Source organism: Protopterus annectens, chromosome 1.part0, assembly GCF_019279795.1.
Source record: "Protopterus annectens isolate FY-2018-M chromosome 1.part0, PAN1.0, whole genome shotgun sequence".
NCBI lineage: Eukaryota > Metazoa > Chordata > Ceratodontiformes > Protopteridae > Protopterus > Protopterus annectens.
This window is the reverse complement of record NC_056725.1, coordinates 300,916,429-300,940,561: the sequence shown is the minus strand read 5'-3', so window position 1 is coordinate 300,940,561 and position 24,133 is coordinate 300,916,429. Positions and strand designations below refer to the sequence as shown.

General features: G+C 42.1%; 1 protein-coding gene across 1 annotated transcript in view; it reads right to left on the bottom strand.

Moving 5' to 3' along the window:
• Positions 1 to 24,133, bottom strand: part of SRBD1 (S1 RNA binding domain 1) — a 2,028,107-nt gene that overhangs the window by 330,046 nt on the left and 1,673,928 nt on the right. Inside the window, exon 19 of the mRNA XM_044059932.1 lies at positions 22,143 to 22,286. Within this exon, the coding sequence (XP_043915867.1) occupies positions 22,143 to 22,286 (144 nt within the window). The remainder of the gene's footprint in view (positions 1 to 22,142; positions 22,287 to 24,133) is intronic.

Here is a 24,133-nt window from a genome sequence, read left to right as displayed (position 1 = left end):
ACTGTTGCTGCTGCAGTTCCTTTGCTGAAAATTATGGTAAAAAATTCTAAGATGGAGGCCTTAGGGGCTTTGTAAGGATCAATAATGTTTTTAGAGGCCCATATAGAAAATGTTTTCCATTTGCTAAGGTATAGTTTCCACGTAGAGGATAAGAGAATTTGCTTAGTCTCTTTGGAAAATTTATGGAACCTGGCTATGATGGGAATTAGAGCAGCCAAGCTGTCAGCTTCAGGGACTGCAGAGAGGGATGAAGTTCCCCCAATGAGTGCGTCAGAAGGTCTAAAACTGGGTCCAGAATCCAAGGGTCCTCCAAAAGATGAAGTCAAAGGAAGGGGAACCAAATCTGGCGAGGCCAATGAGGGGCTATTAGAATGATGGTCCTTCCTAGGGCTTTTGCTTTCTGTAGTACATTGGGTATCAACGGGATTGGTGGAAATGCATAGAGGAGACCTGGAAGCCAATCATGAAGAAGTGTATCCCTTGGGGATTCTCCTGGAGGGGGAATCAGGGCAAAGTAGCTTCTGCATTTCGTGTTCATGTGACTGGCAAAAAGGTTGCAGCAAGGCTGGCCCCACCTGTGGAATATCCTGTTCGCTATTTCTTTTTTGAGGGACCACTCGTGGGGCAACAAAATTGCTCTGCTCAGCTTGTCTGCTATCATGTTGGATTTCCCCGGGATGTGCGTTGCTAACAGAAAGCGCTGGGTGGATATAGTCTACAGCCATACTCTTAGGGCCTCGCGACAAAGGAGATATGACCTGGTTCTTCACTGTTTGTTGAAGTTCCAGACCACTGACATGTCTGTCTGAATCGCAATTGTACCCATAGAAGAGTGCCCTGGAAGTACTTCAATGCCAAAAGTACTGCTCTCATCTCTAAGATATTGATATGCAGATGTGTCTCTTGATCGGTCCATGTGCCTTGGGCTGTCCTTCCCTGAAAATGCCCCTCCCCACCCTATCAGGGAAGCATCCATGGTCACTGTGGCTGCTGGTGGGGGTAACACAAAGCGATGTCCTATTGTGACATGAAGTAAGGTCAACCACCACTGAAGATCCTTTTTGCAAGAGTTTGTGATCATTATCGGGTGAGACATGGAAAGCTCTTGAACAGACCATTGAGTGAACAACAGCCACTGAAGTATCCGCATGTGCATACGACCCAGAGGTATGGCCAGAATTGCAGCTGCCATCATACCTAACAACTTTAGAACTTCTGATGCTGGTACCTTGTTTTTGGATATCAGAGTGCGGACCTGTTGACGGAGTAGTAAGACTCTTTCTACTAGAAGTCTTAGCGTGGTGGTGTCCAGTTCTGCTCCAATAAAAACGGTATGTTGCGATGGTAACAAGGCAGATTTTTCTGAGTTTATTGTAATGCCCAGCTGGCTGCAGTGTGACAGAGTGGAGTCCCTGACTTGAATAAGATGATGCCTGGTGGTGGCGTTGAGAAGCCATTCGTCTAAGTACGGAAACATCTGGAATCCTAACCATCTCAGGTGAGCCATGACCACTGCCATACATTTGGTGAACACTCTGGGGGCTGTAGTGAGACCAAAGGGCAGTGCTCGAAACTGGTAATGATTGGCTACCAGTCGGAAGCTCAGATGATCCCTGGATGGTCTGGCCATTTTTATGTGGTAGTACACATCCTGGAGATCTATCGAGCACATCCAACTGTCTTTCCCTAAGAAGGGAAATATCGACTGAAGCGTGACCATCTGAAACTTCTCATTTTTGACAGATTTGTTTAGCTTGCTGAGGATCCAATAAAAGTCTCCAGTCCCCCATCTTTTTTGGAACTAAAAAGAATCTTGAGCAAGTTCCGGATCCTGTCTGGTCTGCTGGGACTGGTTGGATGACTCTTTTTCTTAGCAAGGTTTTGACCTCTACTGTTGCCTGTTCCCTGTAATTGGGTGGAATGTCCAGGAGCTTCCTTGTTGGTGGAGGGGGTGTGGCAAAAGGAATGAAGTATCCTCTGGAAATGATACTTTGCACCCAGTAGTCACTTGTTATTTTGATCTAGGTGTCAGGGTACAAAGATAAGCGACCCTTGACTGCCTCCAGAGTAGGACAGTCGGGCCTCCTTTCAGGAACGCTGGTAGGGCTTCCCAAAGAAGTGATCTCTGTCACCCTGGTTTTGCGGACCCCCTCTGCTGTGAGGGCAGCGTCTTCCATTATTGCCCCCTCCTCTGCCCTTGGAGGGGGGGGTTCACCACGTGTGTCATGAAAGGCTCCTTGGGCTTTTCGGAACCACACCCCCCCCCCCATGACCCTTGGGATAGGGTCTGGTGGGGGTGGAAAAACAGACTCTGACGGCAGGGTCTTTCCTTCTTGCTCACATCTGCTCAAAGTTTCCTTTGGGCCGAAAAGGGACGAGCCATCAAAAGGGGTATTCACAAAGGATGACTTGAAGGGCTCTGCGAAGGAAAACAAGCGCATCTCGGAGTGTCTCCCAAGAGCAATTTCTGTACCCGCTGCTCTGCTCGTTCCATCGGCTGCATATGAAATGAGGTGCATGGATGAGTTAAAAATGGAGTTGAGGGTAGCAAGCTGGGATGCAACTTTTTCGGAAGCTCCTGCAGCTACTGTACCCTGAAGAGTATCTCCTAGCTCTTTAAGGAGATCCCTTTGCAGTCTCGTGAAATGAGTTAGGTAGTTGAGCGGAGTGCAAAAGTCGCAGAACTATAAGTGCGTTTCCCATATCTATCCATGATCCTGGAATCTCTGTTAGGAGGATGGATAGAAGAGGAAGTTTCTGAAATTTCCTTTTTGGTCGCTGCCACCACCACTATTGCATCAACTGGCACACCCTTGGTCAAAAAGGATTTGTCTTGGGGAGCAGAAATAAATTTATTAGGCCTCCTAGGGACAGGCTCCATGGTGTTCAGTGACTCCCATGCCCTTCGTGAGACCAGCTGCATCAGCTCATCGAAGGGCAGAGACACCCAAGAGGTGGAGGGCAGAGACCCGAAAGCCTTCAGGAGAACAGACTCATCTTTAGTAGGGTTTTTGGACTGCCAGTCACCCCTCTGCCTAAGGGTTTCTAGTATCTCAGCAAATAAGATATCCTCAAAGGGGGACCATGGGGACCCTTCTGATTCATCTAGGTCAGTATCAGATGTCAAGGACTCCTGTGGGAAGTCTACATTTTTCCTCTTAGAAACTCTCCTCCTGGGAATCTCATCAGTGGGAGCTTTTGGTGAGGTCTAGGAAGAGCATGGGCCACCTAATGGGGCTTCCTGAGGCTCTGGGTCTCTATGCTTGGCCAGGATCTGTGAAGCAGAAGCAGACACAGACGCTTTATGGGAGGAAGAAGCCGGACCTGAGGTTGAGGATGTCTTGAGAGACATAACTCTCCTCATGGCTTCGAAGGCACCCCTGCTCCGATGCAAAGGGACCGACGGACCTGAGGAAACCATCAATACCCCCGGCACCGGGACAGTGGGCTCCGAACAGGAGGTAGGAGCCGAGTTCATCCAAGCCAAAGCCTTGAGAAGCAGAGTCAGAATCGACAAGTTGGTCCGACTATCCTCCCCGGATCTGACTAGAGTGTCGGCTCCTAGAGTCCTTGATTGACAACGAGGATGTCAGAGTAAATGGAGCCGAAGATACTGGAGCAGGTGTCGGCTCTGAAGGCTCCACAATCAACAAGTCTGACTCCTCCAGCTCCGAAGGACCAATATGGCTCAGAGGAGGAAGAGTTGTAGCTGGCATAAGGGCCTTCGGCTCCAAAGCAAGTTGAGTCGATAACATTTTTGCAAAGGCCGGTGCCTGTAAAAGCTTCTACACCACACGATCCACATCCAGATCAGAAAGGCTAATAGAAGACCGAGCTGAATGGATCGAAGGTGGTACTGACTGTAATAAAGGAGACTTAGGTATTTTGGATACTGGCTCCAGGACCAAGGACTGGCACCAAAAAGATAAGACGTTCGGCTCCAATGTCTGTGGAGCCAACGTCGAAGACGTTTTGTTTTTTTTGTCTCAGAAGTTTTAGAAGACTTTGAGGATTTTCTGGATCCATCTTGGTTGCTCAAAGCTTCTTGGAAAGAGGGTTTTAGCAAACCTCTATCAGTCAACTTCCTTTTTCTCTCCTGGAGAACACTGGAAGAGAAAGAATGGCATATGGAGCAGCTATCTTGTAAATGTAATGCTCCTAAACAACACACACACACACACAGTTGACATGACTGTCAGCAACTGACATTTTTTGGCCACATTTCAGGCACTTTTTAAATCCTGACTTAGGATGTTTCTCTTGGTCGGCCATATTTTACCAAACACAGTATCAAACAAAATTACTATCAAACTGAACTCTCTGAAAATTTGAACAGTAACACAGTCAAAAAAGCCCTTTAAAAAATATAGGCTCAAGCCACATACACACACACACACACACACGCACACGCACACGCACACGCACACACACACACACACACAAGTATTTATCTTAAACAGAGATAAAATATTACATTGAGACAGAAAACTGTCTAAAAGCACACAATATTAATGCTAAGCAGACTTTAACTATAGCAATAAAGATAGCTGCTAATTAACACACTAAAAGTACAGTTGTGTACACTTAACATAAATGTAGATGTTTGAGTGTATTCATTAAGTCATTACACTTGGGTTATCTGCCTGCAGGTAGTCCTCAGTCGGTCCGAATACCAGTGTCTTAGTATTTCTGCGTTGGATGCTGTCTCTTTTTCCTTAATGTCAGGTCGTCAGGGGTATATAAACAGGCAGCCGATGCCATTACATCAGGTTTTCTTGCCCCACATGTCAGGAGTCCCCAAATAGGGAGCTAGTATATGGTGTGGAAGCCACCACCAGTAAAAAGTAAATATCAATACCATTAAGAATAGCCATAGAGAGGAGACAGAAAGATAGAGAAAACCAGGGGGCTGGAGGGAGGGAAACCAGGACTGCAACAGTGAATATACTTGAACATCTACATTTATGGTAAGTGTACACAACTGTACTATGTTCTTCATGTTTCACTGTTGCAGTCATCACACTTGGGTTGATTCTCAAAGCTGAGGAAGGGTGAAGGCAGTCAAGAAGAGTTAGGGCTGGCTAGTAGGCCCTGCAAGACTGCTGTAGCAAATCCTGCCCTGGATTTGGAAAAGATAGGTAAGTGGTAATGGTTGGTGAAGGTGTGTACAGAACTCCAGGTTGCAGCTTCCAGAATGTCCCTGGGTAGGGACTCCCCTGAGAAATGCTGTAGAGGTAGAAGTAGCCCTAGTGGAATGTGTTCTGACCCCCCTGGGGGTTGGTTTTTCATGGTGCTTGTAGCAGAAATGAATGGAGTGTGCTATCCATTTGGAAATGGTTTGTTTAGAAATGGCCTTGCCCTCTGCCCCTGTTGCAAAGTTGACTAGAATCTAGAATCAAAGCTGGTCAGATTTTCGAAAAGGCTTAGTCCTATCAAGGTAGAACCTGAGCTGATAGTGCATGTCCAAAGAGTGCAGGATCCTTTCCCCTTTATTCTGAGGGTTAGGGAAGAAGGTTGGCAAATGAATGGACTGGTTTAGGGCCACACTGGACATCACCTTAGGCATAAAGGACGGGTTAGTCCTGAGGGAAACCCTGTCAGCATGGAAGACAATAAAGGGCTCCACAGCCATCAGTGCCTGTAGCTCAGACACTCTTCTGGCTGAAGTGATGACTAGAAGCAAGGCTGTTTTCCAAGAGAGGAATTTTAACTCTGCTGAAGCAGAAGGTTCAAAAGGGGGAAGCGTGAGCTTTTCCAGTACAAAGTTAAGGTCCCAAGCAGGAGTGGGGGCTCTCCTTGGGGGCCTTAAGTTGTTGGCCCCTCTCAGGAACTGTTTGATGAAAGGGTGAGAAAATAAAGGTGGCTCAGTATTGTAATGAGCAGAAATGGCAGAGGCATGAGTCTTAATGGAGGAGAAGGACAAGCCTCTGTGGAGTAGCTCTGCTAAGTAATCCAGGATTAGAGGTAAGGAGGGCACTGCTGTGTCCTTTCCTTTAGACTGAATCCAAGAACAATACAATTTCCGCATAGGATTTCCTAGTACTAGGCCTTCTGGCCTCAAGAATGACATCCAGTACCTGTTTACTTAGGGTTGCTGGTGGAGTATTCAAGAAATAAGCCAGGCTGCAAGATTTAGGGTTTCCAATTGTGGATGCAAAATCTGTCCCTCCTGCTGTGACAGCAGGGTAGGAGGGTCTGGTGTAGGTGCCAGGGTGGTACTGTTCTCAGGCTGCATAGGAGTGGGTATCAGTGCTGGTGTGGCCAGTCCAGGACAGTCAGAATTGTCCTTGGCCTGTCTTCTTTTATCTTGAGTAGTACTCTTGAGAGAAAGGGCAGAGGGGGGAAAGGCATAGATTGAGAGATTTTCCCATTGAAAGGATAGGGCATCCACCTTCCAGGCCCTGCTGGGAGGGTTCCTGGTGCAGAATTTGATTAACTGGTGGTTGTGGGGGGAGGCAAAGAGATCTACCTCTGGGGTCCCCCGCCTCTGGATCAGAAGGTTGAAGGTACTGGGCTCCAATTTCCACTTGTGTGGGTCTAGATTATTTCTGCTTAAGTTGTCTGCCAGTGAATTTTGTTTGTCTGGCATGAATAGGGCTTGTAGATGGACTTGGTTGTCCAAAGCTGTGCTCCACAGAGTCATAGCTAACCTGCAGAGTGGTTAAAAATGCCCCCCCCCCCCTGTTTATGTACCACATAACTGTGGTGTTGTCTGTTTTTATCAGTAGTTGTCCTGGAAGGATTAGGTATCTGAAAGCTGTCAGAGCATTCAGTACAGCTAGCATCTCCTTTTGGTTGATGTGCAAGAGAATTTGGCTTGGACTCCAGTGGCCCTAAATGCATTTGCCAGCCATGTGGGCACCCCATGCATAGTCTGATGCACCTGCGGTTTGGGTGGCATGGGGTAGAGTAAAATGCAGTCCCTTGTTGTGGTTGAATGCTTCTGCCCACCAAAGGAACTCTGCCCTCAGACAAGGTATGATAGGAATGGCTGTTTCCAGGTCCTGAGAATGTTGGCACCAAAGACTTTTTAAGTACCACTGAAGTTTCCTCATATGCAGTTGTGCATATGGAATTAGCAGAATACATGAGGCCATGAACCCTAGGGCTTGCAGTATTTTTCTTGCAATTAGCTGGGTTCTGGTGGCCATTTGCTTGAAGTAGTCTGTCAGATAGACCTGTTTTTCTGAAGTGAGAAATGCCATCTGGGAAGTTGTGTCCAAGCTTGCTCCCAGGAATACAAACTTTTGACTGGGCACCAGTTGTGATTTCTTTTCGTTGATGGTGTACCCCAATGAAGTGAGAAGACTTTTTACAAATGCCAGGTGCTGAAGCAGCAATTCCTGGCTGTGTGCCTGAATCAGGCAGTCCAAGTACAGGTAAATCTGGATATTTCTATGCCTGCAGCATGCAATGGCTGGAGCCAGGCATTTTGTGAATACCCTGGGTGCAATAGATAAACCAAAGGGAACTGCAGAGAACTAATAATGCATAGATCCTGCCCTGAAACATAGATATTTCCTGCAAGATTCCCTGATGGGGATGTGCAGATAAGCTTCTTTTAAGTCTACGGTGACTAACCAGGCAACCTTGTCTAGCATAGGGAGAAGCTGTTGCAGGGTAAGCATCTTGAATTTTGGGACCACCAGGTAGGTGTTGAGAATTGAAAGATCCAGGAATGGGCGCCAAGAGACCTCTTTCCTGGGTAGCAGGAATAGTCTGGAGTAGAAATCCTGACCCCTTTGTTCTACTGGAACTGGCTGAATATCTCTGATGTTGAGTAGGGAAAGAACTTGGTTTTGAGCCTCTGCCCACTGGTTTGGAGGAAGGTCTGGAAACCCGCTTGGGGTTGGCAGTGAATGGAAATAAAATGTGTACACCTGGGATATAATGTTGCGGACCCATCGGTCCTGAGTAATGGACATCCAGTTTTTTGCATGAAGGGCAAGTTTTCCTCCTAGGGGCACAAGCAATTGGTCAGGGCTGGGAAGTAGAGTTGAAAAGTCATTGTGAACTTTTTCCATAGGGAAGTGGCTTACCACTCCCTGTTTTAGGACTGAGAGCACTCCATTGCTTAGATCTCTGCATACCCTGAGACTGTAGTCTGAGCGGTTGGTTTCCCTTGTGTCTTGTTTGGGAAGGCCTGGAGGGGGCTGGAAAGGACCAGTGTTTTGAAGGGCAATGCCTACTGAATCAAGGTGGTTGCACTTGTCAGAATCCTTTAACAGTTTGCACAGATTTAACTTTTTATTCCATCTTTTTAAGAACTTTTTATGCTTTGGTGCTAAACAAGACGTCCTTATTTAAAGGAGCGCCTAGTAATTTGCATTTGACATGATCTGGCAAGGTCTGCTCCTTCAGCCAAGTATGCCTTCTCAGTACAGTGCCAGTGACTGCAGCCCTGCAAGATAGCTCTAGGGCATCAAAACCACACTGCAAAGTATGCTTACTAACTTGGTTTTCAGAATGCATAAGCTCTTGCAAATCTTTATTTTCTGCACAATCTGGAAATATTACCATTTTTGTTTAATGAGTTCCAGAATATGTTGCTGGTACTTCAGCACATGAAACTGGCAATTCAATGCCCTGATAGCAAGAGTTGAAGAGGTGTATACCTTCATACCCCCATCTGTCTAAAGCTCTGGAATCCCTGTCCAAAGGGGTAGGATTTTTGGCTGTAGTAGCCAAAATACTTTTAGGTCCCTGGGAAATTATCCCTGGATCAGCAGTAGGATTTTTGAAAAGAAACTTGTGGGAATGAGGTGCTCGGTAGTACCGGTCAGGTTTCCTAGGGGCCGGAGGTAAGGTGTCTGGAGTAAGACTGGATTCCATGAAAACATCATCCACAACATTCAAGACAGGGGGAATAGCTAAAGGCCCGTGCTGAGGTAGCTCTAAAAATTCTCAGAGTCTCTTTTTGGACTGAGGATAGTCTTGGCATTCCCAATGGAAATGCTCTCAAAGTATGCAAGGTTTCACCAAAAGAGAAATCCTCTGGAAGGGAGGCAGAGGGAATGGATTCCTCTGCATCTGAATCCTCATACGCTGATAAGAGCATGTCCTGATAATCAGAAAGGTCAGAGTCATCGGACTCCTGATTTGTAGAATATGAAGGCAACTGAATTCTTTGTCTCTTGGCAGGAGAAGGCTGGCTTCCCTTAATTAGCGTTATAAGGTCTTCAGCCATTCTAAGTATTTGTTTTTGTGGCATGGGGGCCTAAGCATGTGCTTTGGTCGTCGGTTTTCTAGGTGTAGTATGTACTCTGGGACTAAGAAACTCAGTAGGTTTGGCTAAAAAAGTCGTGGGTTTGATTCGAACATCGGTAGGTCGGAAAACACCCTCACCTCTGAAGCCGGTGCCTGCACAGCAGCTCCGGACCCATCCAAGGTAGTGACATCTGCTGGTTCCATAGTCGAAGAAGCATCTTGCAGCATACCGGACTCCGAATATGTCTCATCAGAGGCCTGCGAATCCATAGAAGCGGGCCTCAGGGGCTGCAAAGGCACCTCATGGAGTACTGGTAGACTGGCGACTAGCTTAACAGAAGCGTCGTTGGCAGTTTTGGACCTATGCAGTCTGTCGCTGTCTTTATCCTTAATTTTTTTTTTTGAAGATCGGTAGTCGGATGGCTTACCGAAGCCATTTTGGAATATGGAGATTGAGAGTGAAAGAATTTGGCAGCAAAAATAGCCTGACGATGAATGGTTTGGGCGTTAAACAAGGCATAAAACCGACAGCGAGGGACGTCGTGGTCTGGGCCTAAACAGGTGAAGCAGTAAGAATGAAAATCTCTGTGAGGTATTTGCTTTGCAGAGGCAAGACAATTGTTAACTTTTTCTGACATCGGTTAGAGCAAGAAAAAAGGATCCCCAACAGGGCACTTAGGTTTAGAAGACTTCAGGATTATCAACTCGAAAAAGGAAAATTTCAGGTAACGGCTGACCGGCACTTGCGAACTGCTTCTGGCTCCTGCTTGGTAAGAAAGACTGATGTAATGGCATCGGCTGCCTGTTTTTATACCCCTGACGACCTGACGTCATGGAAGAAGCGACAGCATCTGACGCAGAAATACTAAGACTGTGGTATTCGGCCGAATGAGGGCCACCTGCAGGCAGATAACCCAAGTGTGATGACTGCAACAGTGAAACACGAAGAACATCTAACCTTATCTAATATTCTAAACTGTGACGAAAGGTCACTAACTAAGCACACACTAAATACAATGAACCTTATTTAAATTTTATAAGCTGTGACAAAAAGGTCACTGATAAAACACTCTTTAAACTAGGACTAGAGAAAAAAAGGACAACTAGAAATTTCTAATAAAGCACACCAAGGGAAAGGGGAATCCACTATGAAGCTATAAGAGCTTATAAAAGTATCTAAAACTACTACTAACAACAGTTATCAATATAATAATCAAAATATTTGAAAAAGTAAGGTTTTACTGGCCCGAGCTAGAGAGAAAGTAGTTTTGTACCTACCATAAATGTAGATGTTCGAGTGTATACACTTGCTGCAGTCATTACACTTGGGTTATCCTGCCGTCTGGTGGTTCCCCAGCCGGCCTGAGTTCCAAACTCTTGGTCCAGCATCAGTTGCTGTCACCTCCTCCCTGACGTCAGAGCGGCAGGGGTATATAAGATGCAGCCGACGCCATTTTCTTCAGTTTTTCTTGCTCCAGATGTCAGGTGACCCCAAATAAGTAGGCAACTCAAATTGCTAATAAAACATACATAAGAAAAGCAAACAACAACTTTCAGATACCAGCAAATACTCCCCATAGGTAGTAAAGAGTAGAAGACATAGGTACGTACCAGCAAGTAAGAGGGGAAGGAGGGAGGGTAACCTGGACTGCAGCAGTGTATACACTCGAACATCTACATTTATGGCAGGTACAAAACTGTACTATGTTCATCGTGTTACACTGCTGCAGTCATTACACTTGGGTAGAATCCCCAAGTTGAGGTAGGGTGGCTGGTTCTATAAGGCATTAGGGGTGGCTATAAGGCCCTGCAGCACTGCAGTAGCGAAGCCAGCTCTGGATTTAGAGTATAGAGGCAGATGGTAATGCTTGAAGGTATGTAGAGAACTCCAAGTTGCCGCTTCCAAAATATCCTTGGCAGCTACTCCTCTGAGGTAGGCAGTTGAAGTGGCTGCTGCCCTAGTGGAGTGAGATCTAATGCTGCCAGGTAGAGGTTTCCCATGGTGTGTATAGCAGAAACGTATACAATGTCATATCCATTTTGAAATAGTCTGTTTTGAAATGGCTTTTCCCTGTGCTCCTGCAGCATATGCCACCAATAATTGCTCAAATTTCCTGAAAGCTTTGGTTTTGTCCAAGTAGAAGCGCAACTGCCAGTGAATGTCCAAGGAATGCAGTAGTCTCTCCCCTTTATTCTGTGGTTTTGGATAAAAAGTTGGCAAATGAATAGTTTGGTTTAGAGCCACACTGGATATCACCTTTGGCATAAATGTAGGGTTAGTTCTTAAAGACACCCTGTCCTTGTGGAAAATGAGGAAAGGTTCCACTGCCATTAGTGCCTGTAATTCTGAAACTCTTCGTGCTGATGTTATTGCCAGGAGCAGAGCAGTTTTCCAAGAGATATATTTTAATTCTGCTGTGTTAGCTGGCTCAAAAGGAGGTAAAGTTAATTTTTCCAAAACAAAGTTGAGGTCCCAAGTTGGAGTAGGTGCTCTAAGGGGCGGTCTTATGTTTTTAGCCCCTCTGAGGTACTGTCTTAGCAAAGGATTAGAGAAAATTGGTTGATCCGTGTTGTAATGAGCAGAGATGGCAGAAGCGTGGATCTTGATGGATGAGAAGGAGAGGCCTTTGTCCAGCAACTCAGTTAAATATTGTAGTATCTGAGGAATGTTTGGAACATGAGGGTCAAGGCTGTGAGCTTGGTTCCAGGCACAGAATCTCTTCCATTTATCCGAACAGGCTTTCCTGGCACTAGGCCTTCTGGCCTCCAGAATGACATCCATAACAGCTTTGGAGAGCGGCATTTCCTGCTTGACTAAGGAATCTTCCATGCAGCTACGTTTAAGGTCTTTAGCTGGCTGTGTAGTATCTGATTGTTGTGCTGAGTCAGCAGATGTGGGATTTGAGGCAAAATCCAGGGTGGTCCTTGTGCTAAGTTCTTTAAGATTGGGTACCAGTGCTGGCGTGGCCAGTCTGGTGCAATCAGGATCATCTTTGGCTCTTCTTGCCTGGCTTTTATGAGTACCTTTGGCAGGAGAGTTAGTGGTGGGAAAGCATATACTTGTAGGTTTTTCCAGCTGAATGAGAGGGCATCCACTTTCCATGCTTGTGGATGGTAACTCCTTGTGCAGAATTTCTGTAGCTGGCAGTTCATTGGGGATGCAAACAGAGCTATGTCTGGGCTCCTCCATTTCTGTGTTATCATTCTGAATATCTGTGGATTCAGTTCCCATTCATGGGATCCGTGATGTTTCTGCTTAAGTCGTCTGCCAGTGTGTTTTTCTCTCCTGGCAGGAATTGTGCTTGCAGATGAACTTGATAATTTAGAGCTGTGTTCCACAAGGTCATGGCTTGCCTGCAGAGGGGTTAGGAGGGAGTGCCCCCTTGCTTGTTTATGTACCACATAACTGTAGTGTTGTCTGTCTTTAGTAGTAGTTGCCCTGGATGCAGCAGGTCCTTGAAAGCTATAAGTGCATTTTGTACAGCTAGCATCTCTTTTTGATTGCTGTGAAGATGCCTTTGTTCTGCGGGCCACTTGCCCTGAATACAGTTGCCTGCCATGTGTGCTCCCCAGGCGTAATCCGATGTATCTGTTGTCAGTGTTTGCCTGGCTGTGGATTGAGTAAAAGACTGTCCCTTGTTGAGGTGACAAGCTTGAGCCCACCACTGAAACTCCTGTTGAAGGCAAAGAATTAGTGGTATAACTGTTTCCAAACTTTGACAGTGTTGAGACCATATATTCTTTAGGTACCATTGTAGTTTCCTCATATGCAGTCTGGCATATGGAATTAGTAGTATGCAAGATGCCATGTAACCCAAGGCTTGCAGAATTTTTCTTGCTGGGAGTTGGGTCTTTGTTGCCATCAATTGAAAGTATTAAGTCAGTTGTCCTTGCTTGTCTGGCATGAGATAAGCCATCTGGGCCGTTGTGTTCAAGCTGGCACCCAGGAATATTATCTCTTGTGAGGGCACTAGTTTTGATTTCTTTTCGTTTACTGTGTACCCCAGGCAACTTAATTTTTTTTTTTTTCAAATGCCAGATGCTTTAGAAGAATGTCCTTGCTCTCTGCTTGAATCAGGCAGTCATCCAGGTACGGATAAATTTGAATTCCTTTCTGTCTGCAAAATGCAATTACTGGTGCCAGGCACTTTGTGAAGACCCTGGGCGCAGTAGATAAGCCAAAGGGCAGTGCAGAGAATTGATAGTGCATTGAACCAGCTATGAATCTGAGGAATCTTCTGCAGTTTTGTCTGATAGGGACATGCAGGTATGCCTCCTTGAGGTCCAATGTCACAAGCAAAGCTTTCTTGTCCAGCATGGGAAGAAGCTGCTGTAGTGTCAACATTTTGAATTTTGGAACATCCAGATAAGTGTTTAGAGAAGAAAGATCCAGAATGGGCCTCCAGGCTTTGTCCTTCCTGGGAACCAGAAAGAGTCTTGAGTAAAATCCTTGTCCTTGCTCCTGTGGTGGTACCTTTTGAATAGCTCTCATATCCATGAGTGCTGTAATTTGTTTTTGAGCCATTGCCCATTGATTTGGTGGCAGATTTGGCATTCCTTTTAACCTTGGCAGAGTGTGAAAGTGGAACCTGTAACCTTGAGATGCAATGTTGAGAACCCATTTGTCTTTGGTGATCATATGCCAATTGTAATAGAAAAGTGCCAGTTTTCCTCCCAAGGGGGCTGCCAAGAGAGAGTTGTTTGGCAGCTGTAGTGGGAAGTCATTGGGGCTGCTTTTTATATGGTTGGGGCCTGTCTTTCCCTTCTTTCTGGCCTGATGCAACCCATTGTCGAGGCCTGTAAGGACCTTGTGGTTGACCTCTACCTCTTGGACATCTGTATCTGCCTCTTTGAGGTCTGTCTAACTGGAAAGGACCAATTCTTAGTTGGCCAATTTCTGCTAAAACTTGTAAGAAATCCTTCACCGTTTGCATAGATTTTGCCTCTTCCTCCATTTTCTTTAATACCTCTTCTGCCTTAACTCCAAATAGCACATCCTGCTGCAAAGGTGCATCCAATAATTTTGCTTTAACATGATCTGGTAACGTATGTTCTTTTAACCAAGCATGTCTTCTAATGACAAAGACTGTACCGGCTGCTCTACAGGAGGCCTCTAAAGAATCAAAACCACATTGCAAAGTATGTTTTCCCACCTGTTCAGCTGCATGCAATAAATCCTGCATTTCTTTAAAAGTAGGAGGATCCAAATCTGGAAGCATTTTTTGTTTCAACTGAGACAGTAGAAATTGCTGATATTTTAGCATGTGAAACTGGCAATTTAAGGCTCTCATTGCTAAAGTTGGAAATGTATATACTTTCTTTCCCCATCTGTCTAATGCTCTGGAATCTCTGTCAGAGGGAACTGGATTCTTGGCTGATGAGGCCTTAACCCCTTTGGGTCCCTGAGAAATAGTTTCAGGGTCAGCAACAGGGCTTTTTACAGAAATTTGCGTGAGTCAGGGACTCTGTAATATCTGTCAGGTTTAACTGGGGCTGGAGGTAAGGAATCAGGATTTAGGCTGGATTCATTATACACATCATCCACAATATCTAACACTGGCAGAATTGCAAGGGGTCTGTGTTGAGGTAATAAAAGGAAGTCTCTGAGCCTTTTCTTGGATTCTGAGTAATCCTGGCCTTAATAGTAATACCGAATTGCTTGAAAGCATTAAAAAACGAATTGATGTTTTACAGTTAGAAATTACTAAAGACCTGTTGTTTACTGTGCATGAATATAAGGATATTTACTGTAGAGTACTTCACGATGTGGACCTTAATATGGCCAAAAATTATAAGAGAAAATTGGGGAAAATAGAACGAGACTTGTATGACTATAAAGAGGGTAAGGCATATACGGATCCTAGTAAATTTTACAAGAAAAGGTCATATAATGACAATGTGTTTTTTGGAAATGCAGTTTCAGGTAAAAGGTTTGATTCAGAAACACACTATACATATAGGGCCCAGGTACAAGAAAGAGGGCCAGATCATGTTGATTCCCACTACGAAGAAAGGAATTTTGAAGGGGAAAGAGAAATTGACCAATGTCACCCTTTGGGGGAACAGGTGGAGGGAGTGAGAAGGTCGGAGAGATTAAAGAAACACAATCATTCTTTTTCATATGCGGAGAGAGCAGGGAACAATTACCCGAGGAGGCGGGGGATGAACAATTACAGATAGAGGAAGTTATAAATGGAATTGTCCTAATCCCCAGTGACCATGCGAATCCTATTAACGGTAGTTACAGAATAGGAAATTTAGACATTTTGGACACGCAGTGTGATACTGAACTGTGTAGGGAATTGGATACCAGTAATGAAGGACACATAAATTCTACCAAGTGTAAAGTTAGTGTGAAAAATAACTTTTATATTTATAATTTCACAGACCTGGAGGTGACGCCCCCTTTTTTAGACTTTTTTCTAAAGGTTTTCATTCATTCCCACAAAAAAAACAAGAATTGAGGATATTTTATTGGATGTTAAACTATTCGCTAGGAAGCTACATTTCAAAACTTTATTTAACAATGTGGAATACAATACTACCAATGTATTGAAAAGAAAGAGCACATTTAATCCACCTTTACAACATGATATCCTTAATTTTGAGACCCATGTACTATACATGATTAGGGAAGGTTTTAGGAAAGAAGATAGTATAAAAGAATACAGTAATTTGACAGGGGAGGAAGCCTCCATCTTGAAAATGTTACAGACCAATGACAAAATAAGGATTATGAAGCCTGATAAAGGAGGAGGGGTGGTCCTGATGGACCACTGGGACTATACGGGCAGGATGCTTGACATTCTTAATACTGGTGATAGATACCGGATAGCATCTAGGAACGAAATGAATATCAGTTATAAGAAGATAGACCTTTGGTTAGAGGACAACCTTTTACAAGGGTTTATAGATGTGGATTTGTACAACTACTTTAAAGTACCCAAACCTGTAATTCCAGAAATATTTGGCATCCCTAAGATACATAAAGATGTCCAAAACCCCCCTTTAAGGCCCATTGTAACATCGCAACTTTCTAAAACACAGCCTTTAGCCATTTTTATAGACACTAAATTAAAAAACTTTCATCGGGACTATCAACATATACTTATTGATTCGTGGGATTTCCTAACTAAATTTAACGCTGTTGTTTACAATGAGAATTACATATTTGTCACAATACATGTTAGAGATTTATTTTCGGTGATACCACATGATATAGGTTTAACCTGGTTTGAGCATATGTTAATTGAATTTAAATGTTTTAATTCAATTGACTTCAGATTACTACTCGAAAATATGGAGTTAGTACTGAAAAACAACTTCATTTATTTTCAAGGTGATATTTACCATCAGATAGGTGGTGTGGCAATGGGTTCGTCATGTGCCCCCACCTACGCCAACATCATAATGCTCTTTTGGGAGTTGGAGTATGTTTTCAAATCTAATTTTTGGAAATATGTCGTTACATACTTCAGGTTTTTGGACGACATTTTTTTGATTTGGAATGGTAATGTGGAACAAATAAAGGAATTTATCCACTACCTACATACTACTACTACTTTTTTGAAATTTACATTTAAATATAATATAGAACAGGTAAATTATCTTGATGTGACAATCACAAAAAATAGGTCAAATAATAAATATGAATCAAAGATTTTTAGAAAGGAATGTTTTTCTAATTCTTATGTCCACTTTGAAAGTGACCATCCCCTATATTTAAGGAGAATATAGTCAAAGGTCAGATGATCAGGGCCTCACGGATGACTAGTGATAATGATATGTGTTTTGAAGAAATGGATTTTATACAAGGGTTGTTCAAGGAAAGAGGTTATCCACTCAGATTGATAAAGAATGTCAAACGTGAGGTTTTAAGAAAACGGAACATCCAGTATCGTCCACTTTTGATTTACAACAACCAAGATGATGGTTTACTAGTTACTAGTTCTGGGAAGACAGGTAACAATACCACAATCAGAAGTCATCTACCCCGTTTGATGTTAACATATTACAAAGGGATACATTGGATACAGAGGGGGATTAATAAAACTTGGAAAATGTTTTCCAAAATAAGTATTGACTGTCCTATCTTCCAACAACCATTAAGGTTTGGTTTTAGGAAAAACCTTAATTTTAAGGAATTATTTGAGAGAAAAAGCCTCCACGTATAAGTGGAACACAACAGAAGGTTGGGACACACAAGTGTGGGAGGTGTGGACAATGTGCCTTCATATTAGGGGAAAAGATGCTTTGGTTGAAGAAAATAGGTTTAAAACTGAAAAGTAAAGGTTATCACACGTGTCAAACTGCTGGTGTGGTTTATTTAGCATTTTGCCTAACCTGTGACAAATACTATGTTGGTAAAACCGAACGCAAGTTAAAACAACATATTTATGAACATACAAGAGACATAAACAAACGAAATGACAACAATGCGTTATATAGGCATTCCAAGTTATGTGGAAATGCTAACATCAAGTTCTGGGTTCTTGAAGAGGTGAAAAGAGGTGACAGAGGAGGTGATTGGGAATCTTTATTAGAATACAGAGAATTGATTTGGCAACTCAGGCTTGACGCCTGTGGTCCCAGTGGGATGAATGACCATCTCTCCATTAAACCTGCCCTAAAACTATTTGCCAATAATCCCAAATTGAGTTAATACATTTATATATATATATATATATATATATATATATTTTTATATGATTACACTTACATGTCAGATATATAAACACAATACATTTCATTAGTTGTTTATTAACAAGTTTTTTTTTCCCTTTTGGACATTAGGTCATTATTTTTACCATTATTAAGGAAGTTTTTAATTTCATACACACATTTAGGTACTTTTTATATATATTCATATATTCTTTTGCAAATCATTGAAGCACTCTACTTAAATAATAGAATTTGTATTTTATACTTATACTATACATTATATTTTATGGTTTACCAATAATTATTATGTGTATATTTGTATGTGTATTAGTGTTTTTTAAAAAAAGTTTTTAAACACCTTGCAATTTGCACAGTGTATATATATTTTTTGTGACAGAGTCTACAAATTCAAAAAGTGATTTCATCTGATGCAAGAATTAAGTTGTTGCCTTATTAATTAATCGATCAAACATTTAATTACCTAACGTATTTAAGGCATGTTACAACTAGTAACAACGGATTCTGATGAAGTCTTGTAGTGATAGATGAAAGCGCGCTCAATCCCAGTTCTTTGTACATGTTTACGGCTGTTCATTAAACTTATTGTTTTTATAATACGAGTGGCTGATACATTGGTGGAATATCCACTTGCATTACTTTCTGGTGATTCGTACCACTGTTTTTGGGAGAATACCCTTTATGGTAAAGCTAGCGGAGGTGTTTTATATTGTCATTTAATCCTGGCCTTCCTAATGGAAATGCTCCCTCATGGTATGCAAGGTTTCCCCAAAGGAGTAGTCCTCAGGCGGAGAGGCTGATGGAATTGATTCCTCAGCATCAGAATCCTCATAACGGGGTAAAAAATATCCTAGGTCTGAGGAGGAATCTGAAGAGATGGACACCTGGTCGGATGAGTCATAGTCTGCATCCTGTCTAGGCCTTTTATCAGGAGGGGGATGGGATCCCCCTGATCAGAGTGATTAGGTCTTCAGCCATTTTGAGCATTTGTTTCTTAGGCATGGAGGCCCGTGCTGGAGAATGCTGTATTTGTTTCTTTGATTTTAAAGCTGGTTTAGACTTAGCAGAGGGTTTAATGCTTAACTGAGTAGGTCTGAAAACACACTCTGAAGCTGCTGGCAGCTCAGGTACTCCAGATCCCTCTGAAGGGTTAGTTTTGGTAGGCTGAATAACTTGTGCATCCGAAGGCCCAGCCATCTCCACGTGGGAGTCAGAGGCGGCCTGTGGTTCTACAGAAGCGGTCGTCAGGGGCTGCGAAGGCACCTCGCTGAAAACCGAAGAACCGGCGACTGGCCTAGAAGAGGCTTTGTTGTCAGTTTTGGGCCTCGGATGCCTATCCTTGTCTTTGCACTTTTTATGTATTCCAGTCATCAGAAGTTCTGACGGCATGGTACAATTGAATTTTCTACCAAAATAATGTCGGGCAAAATCAAACCGACGTTTAATAGTGCGTTTGTTAAACCTAGCACAAAACCGACAACCAGTGACATCGTGGTCTGGGCCTAGGCATGGGATACAATAAGAATGGAAATCCTTATGAGGTATTTGCTTCCCACAAGAAATACTGTTATTAACTTTTACTGACATCGGTCTGAGGCAAGAAAAAGTTTCCCCAATGGGGTACTTAGCTTTGTAGAAGACTTCGGTTTTTGATTCGGAATGAAAATCTCAGGAGACAGCCGACCGGCACTTACGAACTGCTTTTGCTTCGGGCACCGCGCAGCAAGAAAGACTGAAGAAAATGGCGTTGGCTGCATCTTATATACCCCTGCCGCTCTGACGTCAGGGAGGAGGCGACAGCAACCGATGCCGGATCAAGACTTTGGAACTCAGGCCGACTGGGGAACCGCCTGACGGCAGGATAACCCAAGTGTATTGACTGCAGCAGTGTAACTCGATGAACATCCTCCGATCTGTTGCAGCGGGAAACTAGATCTGGGGTAACTCTAGGTGTATCATGGGATAGGGTCTTGGCCTCAAACTATTTGAAGACCTCGAGCTTTGTAGTAGGCAGACTTGGAGCAGAGGGATCGGCTCCGAACCCATCAGTAAGAATCAACGGCGAGACAGAACAACTTCACATCAAGGCACTAATTTCTCAGTCTAAACAATAGTAATTTTATTCAAATAATGTAAAATGGTCTAAACATTTAATCAAATCAAAAGAGAAAAAAAGTTTTATTTATTTAATAAAACCAAAAAACTCAAAGTCTGTTTTACAATTACTGGTGGCCTCATCATGTGTTGGGTTAATGTAGGAAGTAGCTATTCTTTTTCACAAACACCAACCTATTTTGTATATCAGGACAATAACAGGGCATTTGGGCTTCATGAACATTTTTTTTTTGAATGGGCAGTTGTTAACAAGTTGTTAACACTAGAAACAATCTACATGCATCTAGCAAGTTCAACAGTGTGTTAAAAGATTACTAAAACTAACACTGACAATAAAAAGTGTTTGGAAGGTGTTTTTCAATTATTTACTCTCTGAAGAATAAGAAACCACCTCAAAAATCTCATCTTTGAATTTCACAGCAGTTAGACTTTAAAAGAGGATACCACTCAGTACAATACAATACTAACTTCATGTCTGACTTCATGCATTCGTCACATTCACCAAATATTAGAAGGTGAAAAATGTCATAGCCCCTCAAGAATTACTGAATATATTTATGTATTTAATAATATACTAAAACTGATATTTTACCACTTCATAAGTTCACAGGTTGTTACTAGGCTAATGACCATTAAGACCTTTATAAGTTTAGCGATCCACCCTAACCCAGTTCTGTCCCTGAGTATCTTGGGTGTCTATTAGTTTGGGGGTATGTTAGTAAGGAGGTAGCTAAAGGTTTTGTGGGGGGCAAATGTTAACTGGGGAATATTTTACTTACTGATGGCTTTTGTTCATCAGAGACATGGCAGCTGGACTGCAGGTGAATTGGTGTCATTTTTCTCTTGGGATAGCAGAAACCGTTTACTAATATTTTAATATTTTTTTTATATAACACACTTTTTTCCTTATTTTCCTAAGTAATTGAATTGTTTGGTTTGTACTTTACATAATTCTACAATTATAAGATTCCACTATATTTATTTTGGCAGTATTGTTCAAATTATTAACTTCCAAGGACATTCTACTTTTAGGTATAGCACTAAACAGAAAAAAAACACATATCCCTCAAACAAAGCACCAGATAGTAATTAAAAAGACCTCAACATTCTACCATCTGAAAAAAAAATCACATATGGAACATTATCTAATTAATAAAAGCTACTTCATGTTTAATAAATCCACTTACAATATGTCAAACACTATTAAAAACTGCAGCAATAAATGTTTGCTTTCAGACACATCTCCTCCTTTAATCTTTCATCAGTCATCAACAGAAATGTATTAGTGACAAGATTAAATAATTAGTGTAAAATACATGGCAAGTAAGTATAGTGAAATTACATTTGCATTATTTTTGTTTAAAACTACATGCACAAAGCTAAATGAGAAGGTAAACAACAATGCTGTGCTAAAGACTTCAATAGCTTATTGTATTCACTTAGGGTTTAATAGAAATTTTTATGTTCAGTCCTTTACCACATACAGTGGTTCAAATGTAGTTGCCACCTAAACTCTGCTAATAATTCATTTTTGAAGTATCCACATTTTTTGTGAGAGCAACTACTTGTTAATACTAGAAATGTGAAAATAGTTACATAATCTGCTTCTCAGATATTTGAACAAAGCAATGCTCACACTTGCACTTTTTATACCAAGCAAATGCTGTTTAATATGAACATGCAATAATGTTCCGACAGAAATTGCTGCACACATAAGGCCATATGAGCAGCCCCCCCCTACTTTGAAAGGCAGCAAAACCTTTAAAATAATTTCTCATCTTTGTATATTGATGACTAAAAACATTACTCACCTGAATATTACTGCAGGTGTTACAGTCATTGTATTTAAAAGCAACTCTGTTTTTTCTCTGGGTTTAGAAGGCTTTGTTTACATTAGATCCTTTTCTAAACTCTTACCTTTATAATACTGAAACACTAAACCATTAAAAGCAAAAATCGCTAAAAGTTGAACTTTTCCCTGTTATAAAACATGGTAACGTATAGTGCGCACAGCTACAGATCAAACATCGAATCAGCCCCTTTCAGCCACTACAGTGCTTTACGTGTAGTACAAAGTCTTTGACATGAAAATAAGTATGCAATTTGGTTTGAGACATTACTATGCTAAAATCAGAGCTTACCTCATTGTTATGTTATATGACTCGGGATGGATACATGTTTGGTCTAGTGGGTTTGGTTTCAAGGCAATATTTGTAGCTTTGCTCTTCTTCTTAGGTGGTTTCTCATCCAAGTCCTCAGTACCTTTCAATGTTGCAAAGTTAGTGCTGTTGAAAGCAAAAGAAATATACGGTATGTGAAATACAGAGATACATAGTCTCTCTCACTCGTTTTTATATATTTTTTCTCCATATCCCTGCAATCATGCAACTATCTTTTGCTGGAGAGGAAAAAAAGTTAGCTGCCACAACTCTTCTGCAGTTACTGAAAAGGAGGTCTGACAGCACAGAGGACTAAGGCTCTGCGTTGTTAATGAACCGGTTCCTGTAGTTGAAAGTAGAGGGCTTGATTCTTTCCACTTCTATTTGCCTACTGTATGACTACGAGCAAATTACTTAATCACAAATAAAAGTGATCAAAAATAACCAACATAAGAGACAAAGCTGTGGCACATTCTGTAGTATCACCACATTTTTAATGAGGTAAATGCTGAAAGTGGTTCTTCAAAGAACAGAAGGCAGCATCCTTTAATGGAATTCATATGGTTCCCCAACACAATGAAAATTTCATCCATCTATATGGTTAGCCTGGAGCTTGTTTAACTACTCATGCTACACCTTTATCTATGTTTGGGCCAGGAAACAGAATCTTTTATTCACTATGAAATAGAATCTTTTATCCGCTGTTGCAGAGAGGTCTAACTCCCATGCAGCATCTAGTGGAAATGCCATTCTAGTATATGGATAACCTGGAGCTTGTTACTACTTGTGCTACACCATAATCTAAGTCTGAGCCAAGAAAGAGAATCTTCTGAACACTGTCAGAGAGGCCCAACTCCCATGCAGCCAGTAGAGACCAATGCAAGCCTAGTAAAAGAGAAATAATAAGCATTCTGTTAAGAAATCTGATGAAGACTACTCACTACTTTAATTTAGTTGTGCAAACTAGATATATCACACTAAGGATGCCAAAAATCAGTACATTTTCATCATGTTTTTGTAGTTTCACTTTTCGCATTGCTTAATGCACTAGTGTTTGGTATTTGTATGCTGGGAATCTTACAGGTAAAATGGCCTTGGTGAAAACAATTATTTTCACTGGAGAAAAACAATGGTAATTGTTTTCAACAAGAAGCATTAAATCTGTAGAGTAGCGAGTGTAATTTCAGGCACAGATACAAAAACAACTCAGTAATGGCTGTTCATTCACCTAACTTCTTTTACTGGGGAACTGCAAGAAACAGAGTAATTAGATGCACTTACGTGCCTCTTCTTAAGTTTACCAGCAAAAATATGACCCAGAAATGCCACTGCGGAAGAATGCCACTTTTTTCCAAGGTTAACAATCCTGCAAGCAGCACAACTGCACTTAACAATGAAAACAAATCCAAAATGTCCTGCAGTATCACCTCCAATAAAAAAGGCAATTCAACATTTGGTGCTAAATAAATTCCTACTCTGAGATCTCTAGTGTAGCTGAGATCTATGCATTCTCCTACTGCAAGAAACAGATTACTCTTTATTTAAATGTTACAGGTAGTGAATTCTCATCAATAAATGACCTGTTCACAGTAACATATTGTTGTATATATGAAGATACTCCAGGCTTGTCTACGCTCTACAGTAACTGCATATCTAAGTGAAATGTAAAGCCAAAGACCTACATGTATAAATGTGTAGAATGTTGAAAAGCTTTTGGACTTGTGCTGCATCACTCACCTAGCCTTGCAAATTATCACATAAGACTCAACAGAATGCTACAGGCTACATGTAAACAAAATGCTTCACTTTCTTTACTGCTCTAGTTGAACAACAGATACATACATACATACATACATTTTCTGATCTAATAGAGGGCCTTCCTTCAAAGGTCTTTTGTTGATATTCCGTCTCCATCAATCTGAGATTGGCAACTTTTTCAGCAAAATCCCATATTTGAGGTACCTATATACTTA